The 22,564-nt window shown below is 35.4% G+C and overlaps 3 protein-coding genes and 1 pseudogene across 3 annotated transcripts; 2 read left to right on the top strand and 2 right to left on the bottom strand.

Moving 5' to 3' along the window:
* On the top strand, positions 7,815-12,349 carry LOC104750717 (annotated as a pseudogene).
* Positions 12,590-13,656, top strand: LOC104750715 (lysine-rich arabinogalactan protein 19-like). The gene is made up of 2 exons (XM_010472557.2): positions 12,590-13,361; positions 13,458-13,656. Exons 1-2 carry the CDS (start codon positions 12,678-12,680, stop codon positions 13,551-13,553), a joined length of 780 nt encoding a protein of 259 aa, XP_010470859.1. The 5' UTR covers positions 12,590-12,677; the 3' UTR covers positions 13,554-13,656.
* On the bottom strand, positions 13,627-14,639 carry LOC104750716. The gene is made up of 4 exons (XM_010472558.2): positions 14,442-14,639; positions 14,202-14,325; positions 13,977-14,111; positions 13,627-13,863 (listed from the first exon to the last, which is right to left on the bottom strand). The coding sequence occupies exons 1-4, from the start codon at positions 14,600-14,602 to the stop codon at positions 13,759-13,761; spliced, it is 525 nt and encodes a 174-aa protein (XP_010470860.1). The 5' UTR covers positions 14,603-14,639; the 3' UTR covers positions 13,627-13,758.
* Positions 15,050-19,445, bottom strand: LOC104750714 (phosphate transporter PHO1 homolog 1-like). Its single transcript, XM_010472556.2, has 12 exons — positions 18,819-19,445; positions 18,428-18,731; positions 17,847-18,286; positions 17,692-17,763; positions 17,396-17,525; positions 16,966-17,089; positions 16,606-16,855; positions 16,363-16,512; positions 16,092-16,244; positions 15,719-15,997; positions 15,468-15,604; positions 15,050-15,368 (listed from the first exon to the last, which is right to left on the bottom strand). Exons 1-12 carry the CDS (start codon positions 19,041-19,043, stop codon positions 15,278-15,280), a joined length of 2,355 nt encoding a protein of 784 aa, XP_010470858.1. The 5' UTR covers positions 19,044-19,445; the 3' UTR covers positions 15,050-15,277.

Below are 22,564 nucleotides of genomic sequence, written 5' to 3'. Positions count from 1 at the left end.
CTTTTTTCAAAAAAAAAAAAAAAAATGCTAATAAGAGTTTTTGACTTCTGAAACATGATTTTGTCATTAGTGTTTTCTTTTCTCTTTCCCATGCATATATAGAAATTATACTAATTATTCTTATATAGTATAAACTCTTATTAGGTGATTGTACGATTTCACATTTTCACAAAAGAAAAAGATTAGGTGAATTTTTTTGCTTTCTTTCTGAAACATGATTTTGTCCACCAAAACTTGTCTTCAAACACCGTACATTGTCCTAAATTAGGTTTTAGAATGATTTAGGCTTAAAATATCACAAAGTGGCCAGACCAAGTTAACCTAACTCGATTCATGTTGGTTTTTAATCGGACTACTAGGATGCATGTACTAGTGAACGGCTCACCTTTTTTTGGTGACCGCTTAAGATTTTGATTTGTATCATGCATGCGGAGAATCATCTATGGTGATTTTTAATGCGATTCTGTAAATATTTTATCGTAAATACACAAATATTAAACATATTGTCACAAACATACTGACGGCAACAAGAAAACAGAAGAAGTCACAAAAATATATTAGTATTTATCAAACACTACATACTTTGCATCAACTTCATAAATAAATAATTATTATACATAGTAGACAATGATAATTAAAACCTAGTTTCCTATTTATTGTGTGTTTTTACATTAAAAACATAATTTAATATCTAATCAAAAATAACTTGACCAATGATAAATAGTCAAAACTTGTTTAAACTTAATTTTTGGCATACAAAATAATTTGACCAATGATATAAACATTGTGAAACAAAACAAAATGTCTAAAACATCCTATAATATAAAACACAGGTAGTACAGGTTAGAGAGATGTTTACAAACAAAAAGTTAAGTATAATTTCACATTCTCTCCTAGATCATTATATTTGACAGGAAAGAAAGAAAAAAAATGTCGTATTACATGCAAAATGAATAAATCCTTGCTTTTAAATTCAAAGTCACACATAAACTTAATTTACAATGTTCTCACTGGTAAATGGTAATGGCCTAGCTAATGAGGGGTTTGGGTGAATGACTTTATAATCTTTACGATATATTTTTTTGGTGGAATATAATCTCTACGATATTGGTATGGTTAATTAGAGGAACTTTGACTTTAATGCAAAAAACATGCCACCGGCTTTGTAAAGTTTGGTATGCATCATTTAATGCATGAATCTTGCTTTCAAGTTTCAACTAAATGTAATTCCCGGTTCACAAATACCGCGTGGTTAACATATATATATACACGTACCAGTCCCATAATACCTTAGATAAATATATATATATATATATATATATATATATATATATATTAAAAAAAAAAAAAACTTAAACATCATATAAATTTCAAAAGTCGCTAGCTAGATATTTGTTTTTGTTTTCTAATCAACTCTTGTTTGTAGCTAGGCATCTAGATTTGTATAAATTGAACTTTCGTTGTTTGGTTTGTAGCCTTGTAGGTATTCTCCTGTGTCTGGCCTGCCTGACTGTCTACATGACTACATCAGTGATAAGTTCGTAAAGCGTGTTAGTACTTCACAGCTGCTGAAGATTATCAGTATCAAATGGCCTTATGCAATTTTTCGTGTATGTTAAACTTTAATTAATGAAAGATACAACCAGAAACAAACAAGAAATATAAATACACTAATTTGTAATAACTATATCATTCTTCTTGTCATTATAACTCAATCGTTTAACCAAAAAAATAGCCTCGAACAATTAAATATGGCCATATGAAGAAATAAATACAATTTTGCAATGTTTTATTGCATGACATATATATATATATATATATATATATATATATAAATATATAAATATATGGTGGTCGACTCGTATTTTTATTCTGATATGACAAATATATTTGATAGAGTTTAATTGCATGGCTTATCCAGAGTTTTGGAAGTCGTTTTAAATAGTTGAATAACTACAATTAAAAAAATTATATGATTCTTGTACCTAATAATTTTTTTTGGGGTTTTCTCAAAATATCTGAACTTGGATTTTTTTTTTTTTAATAATCTGGATATTATAATGAATTCTTATTCGTTTATTGTAACCTCCATGACAGCATAACACATTGCATATGTCACTTTATCCATACAAGACAATATCAGTTTTGGTGTAATTATTTACCTTATCTTTGTTTTTTTTTCTCAACATCAACTTTTCATTAACCAAGAACAGTTACACATTCTATATCCACAATCCACATAGGGCTTAATTCAACTTGGTATTATAAAAATGATATAGATTTACCTTATTAAAACACTACTCTTCTATTTTATATAAATATTGTTTTTTAATACGTCTACATTGGTAAAGAAACAAAAACCACTGCGCCTAGTCTTCTAAAAAAAATCACACATGCACTTGGCTGAACACTACAGTTTTTGAACTATGTGGGTGTGCTCGAGCTTCAGCTAATATCTTACATTGACATTTATGTAATTATGCGATGTGGTGTTTGTGACCATGTGGCACGAAATAGTTTTCATCCATTTCTTTATCGGGTTCAATAGCCAAAGTCAGAAAATGGATTGCTTACTATTGGAGTTATATACTTAAATTAGTCCGTTGATTGTGGTTACCTTTGACAAAATTCAATCTACTATAAACTGGTAATATTTATAATAAAGTTGTAATATGGTATGGGATTAATTTGTGCAAAGGCATAATCAAAGATGTCATACTCTCATAAATGTCAAGACATGGGAAAAAAGGAAATTAGAAAAAACAAGACTTTGGCGAAAATTTCAAAACTTAGTAGTTAGATTGTCAATCGAATTACACATCACATGCCTTAAAATATTCACTAATACCATATATCTTCGTCTTTTAAAATCGTTGTGGATTTGGTGATTGAAACTAAAATGTTGTAAAAAATTAGCTAATTCATTAAACCTTAATTCTAAACATAAACCTTGGGTGGTCGTCGCCTCGTCCGTATCCGGCACTACTAAGATAGAGGGAAGCTTCTAAAAATTCAGAAGTATAATATTCCCTCCGTTTCAAAATATAAGATGTTTTAGAGAAGTTTTTTGTTTTATAATATATGATGTTTTCAAGTTTCTATGCAACTTTTAGATTAGTTTAGTATTTTATATTATGCAATATTGTTTCTAATTGGTTGAACTTATTAAAAGTAAAAACTTTTTAATCTGCATGTTTTAGCTAAAATATTATATATTTTGAAACGGAGGAGGGAGTATATAAATATACTAATATAGTTTGTAAATATAATGCATGATCACCTTATTTATTCATTAATTGATGTTGACATGAAAAATAAAAATGACGTTGACGTAAATTAGGAGAGCTTGCCACGAAGATGGTAGAAGCCGACAGAAGCTATAAGACCGTAACCTTTATTATTTTTTTCGGTTCAAAGATCCTAACGAATAAAGACCATAATTTTTTTAACTGATCATTTATCATTGTTTGTATAATTTTAAGCGACAATAAAACACAGATGGTTGAAAATTTCAATTTTAAATGTCGATAGCTCAATTAGTAAAAACTGAAAGTTTAGAGGTCAATGGTTCGAGAAATATTGTTTGGGATAGGACTATATAAAATGTTCTGATCCCTGGTCTAAGGGATGTACGAGCATAGACCCCAAATCTCTTACTAATTAAAAACAAAACACACTCAAAATTTCAATTTTACAGTGCAACCTTATCAACTTAAAAAAATGCCAACGGAACCTAAATCTCATATTAGAATATGTAATTTGAGTTCAGCCAAATTTGTTAGACCCAACTCAAAATAAACCGGACCCGAACGTATTAATTGAGTCGATACAGAACTGAATTAGTTAGTAGTTACCTTAGCTACCCCCTTAAATAGAGTATAACACACATTTATTGGAGTAACAAGAATAATCAATTAAGAAAAACTCATAATCGTGTTGGATGCATATTGTTCATTCATTCTTGAAAATTTTATATAAGTGATCTATGTTGATTTGTGAAGTAGCATTACTGAATTAGGGACAAATTTATTGGAAGATTTAGATCACACGGCTTCTAGGTATATTTTCTTCGTGTGGTGCTTGTAAAAAAAAAAAGGTTGGTAGCCATAATAAATCTAAAGTTGTGATGGATATTTTGTATTTATGAGACTTTTCCGAAAGTAAAAGACTTTATGAAGTTGACGATGAATCTGCACGGTTTACGGAATCTTTAGTTAATTGAGAGACTTCCAAATATATTCCACTAAAATGTGATTTGAGAAATTAATTAACGTTTTTAGATTTTTTTCTGTCTTTGACATTTTCTTTGCAGCGTTGATCTTTTCTTCTCTACTTAGAAATTGAGTTGTTTAATGCTTTTACTAAGATTTACCTAATACTCTATGTTGTGTAATTGTCAAGTGTCAACTTTGCATATGAAGCAATAACTATTGTATACTTCATTGCTATTACTGAATTTTGCGTAGCGTTTTAGACCAATAATTGTACTACTTTTTGTAACCTTTTAAATTATCATACCATACAAATTTTAGTGGAAGACTGTCTTCAAAAATATGAAATATCATATCAATGATCTTTTTTACACATCCCATTCGATTTCTCTTAGGACACCCTTTTGGCTAGGACATCTTTACATTTTCTTCTTCCTCCTCCTTTTTAATACGCAATTATATATCTTTAGTCTTGTCTCATTTTATTTTGTATGTTTTGTACTTGATTTTGAATGAATTGGAAACGATTACCAAATGTTAAATGCTTTCTTGCTATTGTAAATTCTAACGTAAATTTCACTCTATGAAATATATAGATAAACTTAGAGCTTCCACTTTTTTTTTTTTTCTTCAAACAGGTTAAATTCCAATTTTGTAACTGATGTTCACGTTTTCGAATGGTACATTTTGAAATACGAATCAAATATTTGAGAGAACTGTGAACATCTCTACAAGTAAAGCACAATAATTGACATGACATCTCCACAAAATAAAAGCTAATATTTCTTCTTCTTGGAATAAACAGTTTCTTTTGTTAATGCGCTATGGTTTTGTCCTCGATACAACAAAGTATAAAAGTGAGAAAACGGTCAATTCCCTTCTGAACTTAATTGTTTTATCGTATTCATACACAGATCTTTGGAGTGTACCTAAAACTACATGAACTTAACTAAAATTTAAATTTTCCACATGAACTATCGAAATCAAGCCAAAACCATCAAATCGAGTAACGGTGTTACTGTTCCGTTAATATATGATGACTGGATACCACACTGGACCCTTAAACCACGTATCATGTATTTATTTTTATATCTTATTATATAAAACTTGATGACAAAATTAGTAATTAACAAGATCGTGACACGTGTCAAGTGTATCATTCAGATGTTGACACATGTCAATTCTAAATTTATTAAAAATTTTAAAAATAAAAATCTAAAAATTCAAAACCTACCATAAAAAAAAATTATATAAAAGTAAAATAGAGAAAAGAAAATCTAATAAATAGAAATTCGAAATTATAATATTATTTACTTATTTTAATTTTAAGTTGCTAATTTTACAAGAAAAATGATTATTTTTTTTTATAAGATAAATAAATGATTATGAAAAATTATACAATTAATTACTGTTTTTAAAAAAATGTAAATACTCACCTTCACAAAAAGAAAAAGATTGTTGAAGTAGAAAAATAATAATAAATCGTCTCATATTTTTTTCACCAATCAAATAATTTATTTAAAAAGACTGTTATTGTAACATATATAAGATATGAGTACGTAAGATTAACGTATGTGTTTTTGTACCTATAAAAATATTAAAATAAAGAGATATAAAATAGGTTATTTAATGTGTTCATAAATAAAATTTGTTGGTTGTAGTAAAGACTAAAGAGTATATTTTACAAGTAAAATATGTTTGTGTGTACAAATACATTTTTAGTGGTAATGTAGATAGTATATTAAATGGATATACATTAGTGTATTATAGCAAAAAAAAAACAACTATTTTCTATAACTAAAGTTTATCTCTTTACTTTTATATATTGTTGTTACTTACGAAAAGAATTAAATATATATTCTTTGTTAAATTTCATTTTATTTTAATAACTTTGAACTCTTCTACAACTATTTTCTTTAACTAAAAGTGTATCTATATACTTTTTTTGTCAACAAAACAATAAATTAAAAGGAAATTTCTCGGTTAGTTGCCTAAGCCGGAGGGAAGGAGTTTACAAAAGAAACTTCAGAGATAAGAGAACGCGAAGCACATGCAAGATACTTCGCCTTCGTATTTGCCGCAGCGGGATCCATGAGATGAAGAATAGTGGGAAGGACTCCAGCAAGTTAAACTCATCGAGCAGGTTGGAGAAAGACGGAGAATCTTGGACTGCACCAGAGTGGCCCACAACAACTCTTCTAACTCCAAATGTAAGGGGAGAGGCTCCGTCTTAGACACGAGGTGAAAAACATTGACATGCGAAGACGGAGATGGAGCTGACATAACCACCATAAAAGAGAGAGCCTCTTCCCAGGCTAACTTATCGCCCATCCTAAATGAGAGAGCCTCAATCTCTAAACCTTGAAAAACTTTTTTGTTTATGGCTTTCTAGATTGCCTATAAAATTCATTGTAATTGAAGAAGTTGATCAGAATCACCTTTTTGAGAGATATCTTTCCAGAAAACAAAATCCAAATTTGATTACACTGACTCATATATAAAACTCTTTGACGAGACCAGAGTCGAAGATAAATCTCAAACTTCACACAAGCGAAAACATTCAAAGAAAACATGATTAATAGTCTAAATATGGGCGGGTCCTAATCTAATTTTTTATAAAGGCATTTCTTATATAGATAATAAAATAGTGATACAAGGAGCCCTAATATATAATACATAAATTAAAGAAAAGGGGAGAAAGCTAGCACTAAGCTAGATTACAGTTTATGTAACTAACAGTCAAACATTTTTTATTTTATTTTTGTTTGATAACTACTAAAAGTCAAACATTGTTTCTCTTCAACATTATATCACCTATTGGCTCAATAAACGGCGTTAAAGTATACGAGATATTTTACGTACCAATCATCGTTTTGTTTGGTATCCGGAGAATTCTATATTTTATAAAATATGTTTAAAAAATATCTGTATAATATTTGAAAATAAGGTTGAGATGAATAAATTACATATTAAAAACTAAAAAGAAAGAATTTTACATTGAATTTAGAATTTCAGATTAATTAACCTATAATAATTGTGCATGTTAAACTATTCTTTTATTAGGTTTCACACATCAAACGAATCATTCATATATTTTGAAATTATGAAAAATAGAGCAATATACTTTACTGTTTCTTTATGACCAAACGAATAGTTATTATAAAGAGTAAAATATGATATATATATACATATATATATATATATATATATTTGTCTTGCCACCAACATAAGCTATGCTGAAAAAAATTATTGTTTGGATGTCATCTTCGAAATAATTTCTCTCTTTCTTTTTCATTTAAAGTATTGAAAATGAAATGTGTGTCCTTGAAGGAAAAAAGGTCAAAAAAATTATGGGATCCGTAATGTTTGAAATTCCTTAATGTTAGATTAAAAAAAAAAACATAATGTTTCTTACTATATATAACGCTTACTTATCTTTATGTTAGAGAAAGCCCAATAAATGAAACAGGCCCAATAAGAACCCGAGAGAGTTTTCCAAATTAATTATACTTGGTCAATTCAGTTAAACCAACTCAGTCGAACCGGACTGGTTATTTAGAATCATACATAGACTCGCTCTTGTCGTCTTCTTCATCTGCAAAATCCCACACACAAACAATTTCATATATTCATCATCTCCGATGTAAATCTCATCGAAGAAACCAACCACACACAACACAACACAACAATGGTCTCCTTCATTTCGAAATGAAATTTCAATAGCTGCTTAAAACGAGGGGGTACCTCTTCTGTTCAACAACAATGTTCAACAATACATACACCAACTCACTCCAATGGCCGATTCGGAGTAGAAATCGCCAAGAGTACTGCTCTTTGCTCCTCCCTGAGAGATCTGAAAGTTACCGATTCTTACAATCTTCATCTACTTCGTCAAGGAGATGTTGCTGCTGCTGTGTAACACTATCTTCTTCTTCTTCTTCTTCTTCTTCTTCTTCTTGTCGTTCATATGTTAAGCCTAAGGTATCGTTAAACCCTGGATTTGTGCTTTATGGGATTAGGCAATCTACGCTTATCCAGTGGCCTTCGTTTCAAAGGAGGTTGCTTGTTTGTGGGAATAGACTTGTGGGTTGTGAGGTTTATGCTTCTTGTGATGGTAGACGAAGTAAAAATCGGAGCTTTAGGCTTAAGGGTTTGGTAGAATCTAATGAATGTTGTGATGGTAGAAGTTGTCCAGATGATGATGTAGAAGCTATGGTTTCGTTTTTATGTGAGGAGTTGATAGATGAGGAGAGGAAGTGGAACTTAGTTAGTAGAGTTGAAGAGAGTAAGAAAGTGGGAAATGTCAGAAAGGTTAGAGATAGTTATGGTGATGGGAGAGTTACTCGGAAAAACAAGCAGGAAAGGTTAGAGAGACCTGAGGGGTTTGGTAGGCGAAATGGGATTAAGGAAGATGTGAAGTTAGATGAAAGAGATGATTGTGAACATTGTGGGAGTAGAAAGAAAAGTTCTCAACTGGAGAGTGAGTCTCGGCGTGGTTCTAATAAATTGGTCAGTGTTGAATCCATTGGGAAAAGTAAAAAAAGGAATGAAGAAAGAGAAGTTCGACCAATAAGGACAAAGAGTTCGAGTTGTTCATCGTATTATTCCCTTGCTTCTTCTGGGGAGTTCGAGAGTGATACTGAAGATCAGGAGGAAGATGGGGCAATTCATCGAGAAAACGTGAGAAGTTCAGGAAAGAAAGTTGTTGAATTAAAATCTAGGAAGGAATCCTCTCAGATGCATTCGAGGAGAAAGAAAGATGAGAGCTCCAACAGAGTGGGTTCAAGCTACCGTAAGCAGGTTTTTGAGGAACGTGAAAATTCAAATCAGGCAGTGATTTTGAACCAGAGAAGAGGTAAGAAGTTTAGTCAAACTAGTAATAGAGCGTCTGAATCGACAGGAAATTATGAAGAAGATACAGAGATTCATGAGATCCATGTCAACGATGCAGAGACCAATTCCCAAACCCAAAAGCTTCTTGGTGAAAGAGAGGACTACGGAGTTCACTCAATTCGTAATGACTCTGGAAGCGAAAACATTGAGAGTTCTCAGCAGCTACTGAAGGAAAGATCAGAGGCTCGTTATAGCAGTGAGGAAAGAGTATCTGAAATGCGGAGAAGAGCCAAAAATAGACAGACCCAAGAGGAAGGTATAAATGTGCTCCAAAATTTTCCAGAGGGTACAAATTATCAGCAACCTCTAGTGGAAGAAAGGATATCTAAGCAAGCTGATATGAGAAGGACTACTGAACGCTTTTCTGAAAGTTCAAAAGTTCATGACATGGACATAAGAAATACATATGTCTTGCAAAGCGAAGAACAGATTAGAAACCAAGAGGTACATGCTGGCTTGGTTTCTGGTTTGCAATCAGAAAGGAAGCAGCAAGATGATCTTATTGAACATAATCCCTTGCAAAGGACGCAATCTGACAGAACTTCTGTTTCTATATCTCATACTAGTGATACTCTAAGGTATACAGAAATTCAGAGAAAATCTGAGAAGAGGTTAATTGGTCAAGAAAGTACTACGATTTTGCAGTCGGACAGCAACGTCGAAAAAAGCGGTGCTTGGAAAGACTCTAGGCTTGATCATGCTAACTCGACAAAAGAAGATGAAATGGCCTTATGGGATCCAAGTTCTCAGGAAAAGCTAGCTGAAGAGGCCCCAAGTTCACAATCATCTTTGACTTTGGTCTCGGGAAATAAATTGCATCTGGTAGTTCTGGTTTCAGCGGAGAGGAAAGGATCTCAAACAACACTGATTCCTCCTCCTTCTCAGCTGGTAAGCAGAGGTTCAGGGAAAAGTTATGGAACTGGTGGAGTTTCAATTCAAGAAATTTCCCATGAAACTTCAGAAAGTGGTGATCCCACAGCTTTTGAATACTCAAGAGCAGGAGCTCTTGCTACTAGTCAATATGCTGGAGAACCGATGAGAGTTACAACACACGAAGATGCTCTGGGTTCTGCACATCGGTTAGAACAGTCATCAGAGAAGTTTGTTGGGGAGTTTTTGAAAAAGGCCAAGCATGAAGTATCATATCCGGAGACTGGGGAGCAAAGAGTTGAAAGCAATCAGTTGAAGAGGCGGGACTCAAGGCGATCATCTGGTTCAGGAGCAAAGGGACCATCAGATGAATTATGGGTCACAGATTCTACTCAGGGAACCCCTCAACCAGGAGCCACGGAAGGCAATGCAGCCGACGGAAATGCTGCTTTCAAAAGAAATGGTAGGTCCTTGTGGAATGTTATCGCCGATATTGCTCGGCTTCGGTGGGGCTCTCGAGCTGGAAGCTCTGAATCGAGTGCAAAGCCTGCCGGAAAGAATTCACCGAATGAGTCAGTTAGCAGTGCAACATGGTTTTCTGGACGTGAGCATGAAGGAAGCAGTGATGATAACAAAGGGGATAGGGTTTTGCCTCAAGAAGCTCATTCCCTACATCAGTTGGAGGTTGGTCAAACTTCTCCTAGAGGCCAATTTGAATCTGCTGGCACTACAAAACTGAAGCAGCGATCTGGACGGCACGAAGGTGTAGTATTGTCACCATCTTCCACAATATTAGAAGGTGGCTCTGTATCCAATCTCATGGCTTCCACATCTGGTGATCAAATTGTTCGCGTTGATGAAGAAGAAGGCAGAAACTTTGAGTTCCGTCTTTCCGAAACTGCTTCAACAGGGGTGCCAAAGAAACTACCTAGTCGAAACCTGATAAGATCTCCTGCTATCAAGGAACCATCAGAATCTAGTCCAACCAAGGTAACTAGCGATCAAAATGTTACTGTGGGAGAAGGAAGACGCTACCAGGCTCGTGTTCCTGAAATGGATGCAGGTCAAAAGCCGTTGCCATTGCCTGGTCAAAGCCTAAGGTCTACTGTTGTAAAGGAACCTTCAGAATCCTGTCCCAGCATGGTATCTGGCAGTAGCAGCTTAAGAGAGCAGGTGGGACAACAACAACCTCTGAGTGCGAAGTCCCAGGAAGAAACAGGTTCCATACCGACAGACTCTTCGTCCACACAAAAGAAACTTCAGAGGAACAAACAGGTCGTGAGGGATAGTTTTGAGGAGTGGGAAGAAGCATATAGAGTAGAAGCTGAAAGGCGAACAGTTGATGAGATATTCATGAGGGAAGCGTTAGTAGAAGCTAAGAAGGCTGCTGATACATGGGAGGTACCTGTTGGGGCTGTGCTTGTGCATGATGGGAAAATCATTGCTCGGGGTTTTAACCTGTAAGTTTAGTTTTCGTTAAACCTTTTTTCACTCTTATATTCTCCAGCTGGATTCACCTAAACCATAGTTTTGTGTTTCAGAGTAGAGGAGCTTCGGGATTCAACCGCCCATGCAGAAATGATTTGCATTCGAGAGGGTTCCAAAGTACTTCGTTCATGGAGGCTCGCGGTAATCTTCTCTCTCACTCTGAAACCTCATGGTCATATATTAATTCCTGTTACATTGGAATAGCAGAACTAGTATATGAGCATAACAACAGATATTAGTTAAGGCGTGCTGATGGTTAATTTTTGGGGAAGTTAGAAAAAAATGATCAAAATAGTCAGTGTTTGATAATGTGTATTGATAGATGCGGTAGTGAAATTATTTACAGTATAACTTGCTTATTCTTCCAACAGGATACAACGCTCTATGTAACACTAGAACCGTGCCCAATGTGTGCGGGAGCAATACTTCAAGCAAGGGTGAACACTCTTGTGTGGGGTGCTCCTAATAAGCTTCTCGGAGCAGATGGCAGCTGGATCAGGTAACAATANATCCGGCGCGGAGTCCTCGAATCAGAATGTGCTCAGACAATGCAGCAGTTTTTCCAGCTGAGGAGAAAGAAGAAAGACAAGAACCCAGATCCACCCGCTCCTACCGAACATCATCATCATCTTCATCCTTCCAAACTCCTCAACAAGATGCATCAAGTCTTACCCTTTTTCTGTCTGTAGAAGCTTACCTACCTCCAATGCCTCGGTGTTCATTTCTGTATGTACAAGTTTTGCGTCTGATGTGTTCAAAATTGTATATTTTGTGTCAATGAAACGTTGTCATTTGTTAAAATCTGAAGACTAGGTTGGTTCATTGTACCCATTGATTGTAACGTTATGCACAATTTTTATATGAGCTCATGATGTTTTGTCTTCAAAGTTTTTATAACCAAACCTCTCTTGATAGTGATCTAGACTCTTTACCAATTTTATAGGTCCAAGGGAAGCATCGGTCCCATTTAGTTGATGATTAACACGTTTTATTAAAAAAGCTGATTATTATTGGCGACAGTTATATGATAAGTACGTATTAATGGCACGAGATTAGAAGTAACGTAGCATTCTGATGAAGACTTGATTTCTTAAACCACCTAACTCATCGTTGCACCAAACTTTTTCATTTACTTTAAGAAATCTCAACATCCCACAGTTGTTTATATGCACATTAACTTCGCCAATTGTTCCCTGCAACTTCCATCTCAACACAATGAATTCAAATTCAGTAATTTGGTCTCTTCTTTTAGCTTCTGTTCTCATCTCTCTCATTAGTGTCAATGCACAAGGACCTGCCGCATCACCGGCAACATCTCCGCCTGCAACACCCGCTGCTACTCCTCCAACCACAGCTGCTACGCCTCCAACCACTACTACTCCGGCTCCAACTACCACTACTCCGCCTCCAACCACCGCTGCTCCACCCGTTCCAGCTACTAAGCCACCAGCATCTCCGGTTACGCCACCGCCAGCAGTTACTCCAATTTCATCACCGGCTCCAAAAGTTGCACCAGTAAGCAGCCCCACAATTCCGCCACCACAGCCACCCCAAAGCCCACCCGTTTCAGCTCCATCCGTCTCACCACCACCTGTGTCACCACCTCCAGCTCCGGCTTCTCCCCCACCGGCACCAGCTTCACCACCACCGGCACCAGCATCTCCACCTCCAGCACCAGCTTCACCACCACCAGCACCAGCTTCATCACCTCCAGCACAAGCGCCTACACCAATAAGTTTACCACCAACCCCAGCACCGGCTCCTGCCAAGCACAAGAGAAAGCACAAACACAAAAGGCATCACCATGCCCCAGCTCCAGCACCAACTCCCCCGAGCCCTCCATCTCCTCCAGTTGTAACAGATTCCCAAGACACAGCTCCAGCACCAACGCCAGACACGGTAACAATTTCTTACTCAAAAACAATCTTAAAGGTTAACTATCACTGCCATGCTTCTGTGATATGATTATAACCTTCTTTAAATTCTGGTTTACAGAATGGAGGAAATGCCTTGAATCAGCTAAAAGGAAGAGTAGGAATGTGGGTCAATACTGCACTGGGAATTCTCTGTCTACTGGCTATGACAGCCTAACTTTCTTATCTCTCATGATATCACAAATGTATCAACCAGAGCAGCTACATTTTTCCCCATGTATACCAACACATTGATTCAAAAAATAATATATTCTTTTGTATTCTTTGTCGAAAATAGCTTCTAGTTCTTATATCATACCTAAACGAATATATCTGAGAAAAATGAATAAAAAAAGTTGATTCAACACTCGATGTAGCGTATATCAAACTTGATCAGTACCCAAATCCTTGGAGGTTTCACGGAAGTCGTACTCAACAATGGCACCAAGATTGTCAACCAGTTTATGATGCTGAAGACATCCTGCACACTGCCAAAAAAGAAATAATAAAAGCAATTAACCAACCAAAGCAAAGCATCTCTCTTGGAAAATTAAGCAAACATGTGGTGTGCACAAATTGGGAAGCAGAATCAGAGACACACCTGAACAAACACAAGGCCACGTTCATAAGCATGTCGATTGATAAGCCGCTTAGTTCTTTCTCCACATGAATCGCAAGTAAACTCCACTTGCAAACTTCTTCTCGGTAGTTTAGTGTCTACAGAAGCAACCTGTCCCTGCATAACGACAACAAGAAGAACCAAAGTTTCAGCGAGAAAGACACATAGACACAAACGACATCAAGAGACCCAATTTGATTGATATACCTCTGCGGAATCCTCTGATTCCTCTTCTGGGTTTAACTTAGAATCATCAGTAAGAGACCCAAAAACAGAGAATGATCGATTCCTTTGCTTGGGTGCTGCTACCACCTCTATCACACGAGCAGCTCTGTAGAAACAGCAAAAGGATTCGAATTTCAGAGGATTACGAGAAGGGAATAGAAAATGAGATCAGACCCATTAGAGGAAACGGGATGGAGAAGAAGAGAATTAAAGCTTTGGGACCTGTGTAGAGTCGTCGATATAGGGTTTTGCTGCTTGAACAACGGAAGAGACGGCTTGTAGAAAGAAGCTGAGAACCGTACACTGATTGGCTTTGTGTTACCACTTACCGGAGAATAGATTGGAGCCAAAACCGGTGACAAACGGGCGGTAGTATTCGCCATGTTCTCCGTCTGTTCTGTTCTGAGTTCTGACTCTGTTCTGTTGATCCCAACTTAACCTAGTAAAAATGGTAGCTTTACCACGGAAACATCTCTACCGTTGATTTCAACGTCTCAGATACAGTCACGTGTATAATAATAATAAAAATTTCTTATAGCTCAAAATTTTTGTAGATGAACTAATTCTCCAAATAATTTTGAAGTCTATTTGGTAAATTAGTAAATCCAAGTAGAAATCAGATACATTGCTGTGAAAAAAATTGATGTATACGATTTTTTTTATTTAGTTGAGTTTTTTTTTTTCAATATATTGTCTATTATCATGTCTACCAATGACTCAAATTAATAAAATGGACTATCATTGTAGCATGTTTTTTTTTTGGTTAAGAAATTAAGATAGAACTCTTTANTTTTTTTTTTTTTTTTTTTTTTTTTTTTTTTTTTCTTTTTTCTACAATTACATGGGGATGCACAATGAGAAAACAAAGGGGGGGAGATTCTTTAGTTACAATAATTTTTGGACAAGAATAATAATAATAAGGGTAGTTTGAAGAGTCTTGATCGTTGATCACAAAATATGGTTGATCAAGAAAGAACAAATCCTTCTCTTCCCCTTCTTCTCATATTGTTCTGACAAAGTTAACAATGATGATCGATCCGATCAGATCAGATCAGAGGTCAGTCTTCTTCGTCGACTTCTCTAAAAGGAAGTGGCACTGTCTTTACAGCTCTAAACTTGCCTGCATTATTTAGATGCTCATTCTCCAATCTGCATATGTTTTGTTTTTTGTCCACACAAGCATCACTATATATATATCCTGAATCTGATTCCAAAAAAAGATCCTTAAATATGGAGATTAATTTTTACCGGTAAAAGTTCCATTGTCCTCTCCTAATGACTTCAAGAGCAGCCAAGAACAATCCTGTTACTCGGTAATCTACATGCTCAAAACTTGAGTGCAAAACTGTTTGTAACCATGCCAACCTCAGAACAAGATTTAGAACCTACAAAAGAATCAGAGACAATGGCGGAGCTTAAGTATGAGAACAAGTTCCATTTTCAAATCTTTTGTTGAGATTTATGTGTGTATTTGGTGATAAAAAGATTTGGATTTGTACCATAGAGAAGTAGTAAATGGATTTTTGGCGAAGCATGAGTTGGTTCCTAAGCCAAGGGTTGTTGGAATTGTGTTGAAGTAAACCCCAATCTTTTACATAGTCCCAATACAATTGGTAAACTGTAGCTACACTTGACATAGCCACCACAAGGCAGAGCCAACCGATGCTCCTTTCCTTCTCGTAAGCCACTTTGGTTCCAGCGGCTAACATCGCTGACACGTACTTCCCTAGGTTCACTAGGTGGCTCGTTTCACCTTCATCAAACCACCTTCTTGCACACTGTGTTTCAGAATACTTTCTGTAAGTATTTTCTTCTAACTTGGGAAAGAAGAAACAGAAACTTGTGGAAGAAGGAATGATGTTTATTGTATACCTGCATTGCTCTCCAGTAGTATGGTAGGAAGGAAACTGCATAGGCGAGATCTCTGTAGTATTTGACTCTCATACAGTACCCATAGTCCTGTGTTGCGTAGCTACCAGTTATATAGTAGCAGGCGAAGTATTCTAGGTTCCTTAACATCGGTACCTGCAAGATAAGATTAAATCGATGTTCAAAGATCAGATTTTGATTCAGGTTTATGGTAAAGACTATATTTTTCTCAACTCTGTTTCAGTCTATTGAAATGTGATTCAAGGTATATTACCTGGCTACAAAGCTGATCAGCCATGAAGAAATCGAGCATCACGACTTTGTAAAGGGGCGAAAAAACTATGTTTCTAATGACTGATATAAGCCGGTAACGGCTTGATTTATAGAAAATGTTCAAGGGACAAATCAGTATTAACAAGAAGGCCTGCAAAAAAAATAGTAAACAGATTTAGGTTACAAATTAAAGAAAAAGAAAACACATATGATGAAGAGTGAGTGACTAGTGGTTGTTAATTACCAGTAAAAGAAGGCCAGGGATCACTTGTACTTGTCTAAAGGAGTAACCTTTGGCAAGAAGTGATAGATGAACAAACATGACACCAGCTATGGCAGACATTGAAGCGGTACATATCAAGAAAACATCTCTGTACTTGAGCTCATTTTGGGACCCAAGTTCGAAGATGAAACTATAGTTTATCCTCGCTTTTCGCCAAAAAAATATGTTGCAGCCGTATAAGAACAAGTGTAGAAACAAGAGCCCAAACATGCTGTAGAAACACATGAAACGAAGATTAACTAGCATTAGCTTCCATTGGCTAAATTATTTCTTCTATTAATCCATAATAAGGTTTTATAAGCTTTTAATTAGATCACTCGCCTAAGCACAGGATATGCAGTTTCCATGTAGAAAGTGTTCTCAGAGTGTTGTCTATACATTCCAGTTAGATGAGCCACAATGATGTAGCCAGCAAGAAGCGCAACAAAGCAACCAGTGAAAAGACCTGAATATAGAGATCCAACAAAGATAGATTTTATTATAATCTCCAAAAGATTCTTTAGCAGACAAGATAATGATATGCAACAGAGAGTATAACACAACATGACGCTCTTAGTTGTCCACCGAGAACTCAAAGATTAAAAGGTTACATTGTGGAATCCTAATGTGTATGGGTCCAAAGGCATTTTTTATTTTGTTAGTCTGAAAAAGATTTTGTGTTTAGCAAGTGCAAAATAATAATGTCACAACATATAAACAGGTAAATATTTTTAAACAGTAAAAAGCAAAAAAAGTAAAAAACAAATCTCACCAATGAAGAAGGTGACAGAGTGAGACTCTTTACGGTGGTGCGGTTTCAGATATTTCATCGCCTTTCTACGATTTTCTCCAGCGAAGTGCTTGATGAACCATCCCTCAACTTCGTCAGATAGATTTATCACCTGTTATGTCCCAAGATTATGACAAGCTATGTTGGTTAACTTTTTTTTTTCTTCATATTATTACAAAACCAAAATAATAAAGTGACAAGACAATAGTGTAGGTTTCGATTTTCCGCTTAAGCAAACTTTTACAACAAAGGAGACAGTAGATTTTTTTCTTAGTTACCTTGTCTGAACTGTTGAAATAAGAACTTTCCACAACTTTGAGATAGATTGGAAGGACTTGTTTTCCAGTTACCTAAAACATAAGAGGATTGGTCTCAACTAAAATAAAATAAAAAAACAAAAATTGAAAGAATCATATATTGATTTGAGGGTTACCTTATCGAACTTTTTGAGAATGTTCATGAAGGCTAACATGTTCAAGTTTCTGTAAGTTTTGAGATAGTTTAACCCTTTGAAGAGTTCTGTCAAAGCTCCTTTTATCATCTTCTCAGCGTGGCTTAGTTTTTTCTTGCTGATTTGCAGCTTATTTCCTCCATCTGGACTGTATTTTTTCGATGAGGAGTGGTTTATCAAGTAACTGATGGCTGAGAATGTACGAGAAGGATTGGTCAATGGAATCTTTATCTTGACATTCTTCCCTTGACAGCTGAATACTCGACCAGAACCCGTTGTCAGCTTCGAGTCCTCGTTGTTGATTTTGATCGGTTCTTCTGATCTTGGAGACTCCAATGCTTCTGCTCCATTATTCTCCAATTCCTCTAAGCAAGATCCCTCAACTTGCATTTGCTCCGTTCTGTTCCTAACAGAGTCTCCCTCTGTATCCAAAACAGAGCAAATTAATTTAACCAGTGATTTTTGAGATTAAATAACATAAAAAGAGCTTTTTCTTTTTGTGTGTTTAAAGGTCTACTTTATTAAATAATGCAGGTCTTTTAAAATAATATCTTCTTATTTACCGCAAGAGATGGTGCATGATATGGAATCGTCTTCTCTTGATTCTTGAGTAGACTCTCCATTGGCGTGCTTTTGTTTGAAAGCTTCTTTGAGCTCAATGAGTATCTCCATTTGCTTCTTCAGACACTCTCCTCTTTCCAAGAACTCTTTCTCCTTTGTTTTGTAGAACTGATTCACTTTGTTAAGCTGGGTGTCTAGACACGCGAAGAACTCTTTTGCAGCATCAGTATCATCAGCAATCTTCTCGAGAAGTTCCGTCTCATACACGTCATTGTTACTTCCAGAAGAAGCAAGCTTCTTATGAACCTATTTCAGAAAGCATCAAAGTCATTATAACACAACGAACCTATTAAGGTTTGATCAATAAAAGTCACAAAAGGTTAGTATTAGTACTTGGATGGTACTAGATCGTTCTCGCTCCTTGTTACCGAAAAGAGAAAGCTTTCCTAAAGAGGACTTAATGGTTTTAATGAGTGAAGTTTCAGTGTGCTTCTTCTCAACTCTACTGTTTAACATATGGATTTTCTTGAGGTCTTTCTTCAGCTGGGAGTAATCGACGAAGGCGTCTTTCCATTCCGGAACGAGCTGCCCCTCGAATTGCTTTGTAAACTTCACCATAGCTTCTTCTCTTTTAAGTCCGTTAACTCAAAATATGAAATGAAGAAGAGAGTGTTTGTTTTGTGAGTGTAGGCCAAGAGAGGAAGCTGAGATTTGTTTTATAGTGACCAAAGAAAAGGCAAAAGAAAAAAAAAGAAGAATATATTTGACCGGCTTGCTTGCTTCTACTGATGATGCCTCACAAAGCACATTCTCAAATATCCTTCTTGAAACCCAACTTCATGTACTAAATTTATCCTATGCTTTTTCCACTTGTGCTTTTTAGGGAGGTAAATCTTGTCTCGAGTGGGACCCTCTGATTCTCGCCTGGAATACATTCACCGATCCTCCTTCGGCCGCCAAGCTTCATATGCCTCTCTCACCACTCAGAATGTTTCATCCAAGAGTGAAGCTTGTACAATGAACTATATGAGCCAAAGAGGGTAGTTTAGGTATTGCCAAGGGGAGACCAGAAATAGTAAGTAGATTGTAATTTGGTTAATATTTTTGTGTGGAAAAAAATGGACCAAGGAAATTAGGTGCCTAGAGTCACAAAAGGTATACACGGATTGGACCAGCTCGATTTCCACTACATCTTTCCGGAGGATAATGAAAATTTTGAAAACATAGAAATCTTAAAGAATCAAATAAAAGAAGAAAGAGCTACCAATCAAAATTCCGATAGAATAGTTTCATATTACAACTGCAGATGCTGCCAAACCATGTTATAGCAGTCAGGTAGTGTTGGTTATAGCCAATCAGAACATGGATTAATGTTCTTTAAAATCTACTTCCAGAAATACAAAAACAAATACAATGCAAATATGCAATCATTTTGACAACAAGCTTTTCCTTTTTGTCTAGTGCTAGATTTTTAGTGGCGACGATATGTCACAGCATTAATTAAGGAAAATAGAATTGTATTTGTATCAGTAGATTTTAAACAACATCTCAAACTTGGTAATGTTTTTGGATGAAACAACTATAGTATAGAATTAGTTGAGCAAATAAGTATATTATGAGAATTAGTTGAGCCGATTTTGTATGTTGTATAGTAAAATTATAAGTAATATTTTCAATAAAATCGGCTCAACCTACAGTTATAGAATTAGATACAAATATTATGAGACTTAATAGTACATGTATATGAGCTAATACAAATAGTATGAGACTTGTGTACAGCTAATTAAGGGAACAAACACTTCAATCTAATATTTATTTCTTTTCCATTTTTGATGACACATTGTAATTTTTTTTTTTAAGTTGGGCTTAGATGCCATATTTTGATGGAATAATCCTACATAGTTTTGTCTTGCTGATCTTAGTAAAAAAATTTCATGAAATATTTTCTGCCTGATATTTTAGGGAAGAAAATTTTTCAAAGCACAGGATGCTCAAGAAGCTTTATGCACGCGGTTGAAGTACGTTTTGAGGGCAGCCATTCGGATGGATGGCATTGAATGTGCACACACTATATATTATATTCCATGTACTACTAATATATTTTGTAGATAAGGAAGATAAATTTTTTGAATAATGTATGGTATAGGCCTAGAAGATGTCCCGGATAATGAATTTAATATATACTTCACTACTAATGCCTCTTTACCTTTTGCCTAATTTACTTGTTTTATAAGAGAAACGAAGGGGTCAATAAAAGGAAAATACAAACGAAGCCAACATATGGCGGCCTTCCAATTACGGAAAGTCCATATTTCATGGAGCTTATTAGCTTCTTCTTCTTTTGCACAAGAAAATAAGAAAAAAAAAAAGCTTCTTCTTCTTTTCCTTTTTTTTCCAACGAAAAAGGTAACATTTAGTTTAATATTGACAAAATATAAATAATTTACGTAACTAAAGATGTCAACTGGTCAAGTATTGTCTTGCTCGAGTTCAAAACTAGTCCCTGAAAATAATTAGTTTATTATATATATGTTCAACATTCTTTTTTCAATGGATTGATGATTTCTTTTATTAATTGTTGTAAAATTGAATTATTTATAATGTGTCAGAAATCATTTTAATTTTTATTATTTTCATAATCTATTACATTGTTTTTAAATTATAATTTTTGGCCCTTATATGTATCGGATTGGCACTGTCAGATTGGTTTAGTATAGTGATCTAAAACAATTTCTAATTTGGTTTTGAAACATGGCAGTAACATTTTAAGTTCAGCATGTACTCACATTTTCACTCTCTCTCTCTCTATATATATATATATAGAGTAACATGGCAGGTTGGGGACCAGAATTAAAGACTCTAATTGAGATGAAAAGAAATATTTCCAAGAAAAAAGTAAGGAACACAAAATATTAAAAATAAAAGAACAAGAATTCGTAGGCTAATAAAACAAATAAAAACCAATGAGACGAGAAGTAGATGATGGTCTGAATCGAACCGCATTTATTTGTGTCTATGTGCTTATCATAGCTATCCACCACTTCGGAAACATCGGTTCCACAGTTTTGTTCAGCTTCACATAAATACATATATTTTTATTGGCAACAGATATCATACTTTAATTTCGTTTTTTTTTACTTTACATATTACATAACTCTTATTTAAATTTAAATATATTCTCTTTTCAGTTTTTTTTTTATTTTTATTTTGGTATGAATGTTATGTGAGGGCCAATGTCAATTCTTTCATCGGTCGTCCAGATGAATATATAAAATTTTACTTTTTTCGTTCAAAGAAACGATAATATACATATCCAACTGATCAGTCGGTAAATGATCAAAGAGACCAATTTTATGTTGGGGGGCATAAAATATTTATGAAGATTGGACACTCAAAAGATACACCTTTTGCGATTCTACCAACACTAAATTACACCTTAAATTTGCAATGACTATGAGTGGCATACTCCAGATCTATGGGTCCAGTTGCGAAATAGCCATACAGATTGTAGCTATGGTTCGAATTATGACAACGGGATTTTTTTTTTTTTGATAGATCCGATTGGCTGTCGGGTCAGCCTTGAGGAGAACGCACCAAAGTGCTACCATGTGGACTCGTCGCCAACACCTAGATATTGGACTACCACACTATCTAACCCAAGTTTGGAATGCTTTCTGACTAATGCCCGGGGATAATCATGCCGCCTGCATTTCTGATTAACAGGTAAACCAAGTGGGCTAAGGCCCACCTGAAAGACTTCCCAACAAAGTGTTGATAACAACAACAGAGGAGGATCGAACTTGGGTATGGGAGTTTCACCCTTTCCCCACGCTGGTCCTACCTTCCGTTGTCAGCCCAAGAAGTAGTGGGCGAGTGGTAGGACCAGCGTGGGGAAAGGGTGAAACTCCCATACCCAAGTTCGATCCTCCTCTGTTGCTGTTATCAACACTTTGTTGGGAAGTCTGTCAGGTGGGCCTTAGCCCACTTGGTTTACCTGGTAATCAGAAATGCAGGCGGTCTGATTACCCCTGGGCATTAGTCGGAAAGCATTCCAAACTTGGGTTAGGCAGTATAGTAGCCTAACATCTAGGTGTTGGCGACGAGTCCACATAATAGCACTTTCGTGCGTTCCCCCCAAA

Source organism: Camelina sativa, chromosome 16, assembly GCF_000633955.1.
Source record: "Camelina sativa cultivar DH55 chromosome 16, Cs, whole genome shotgun sequence".
NCBI lineage: Eukaryota > Viridiplantae > Streptophyta > Magnoliopsida > Brassicales > Brassicaceae > Camelina > Camelina sativa.
This window is presented reverse-complemented; position numbering and strand designations above follow the sequence as displayed.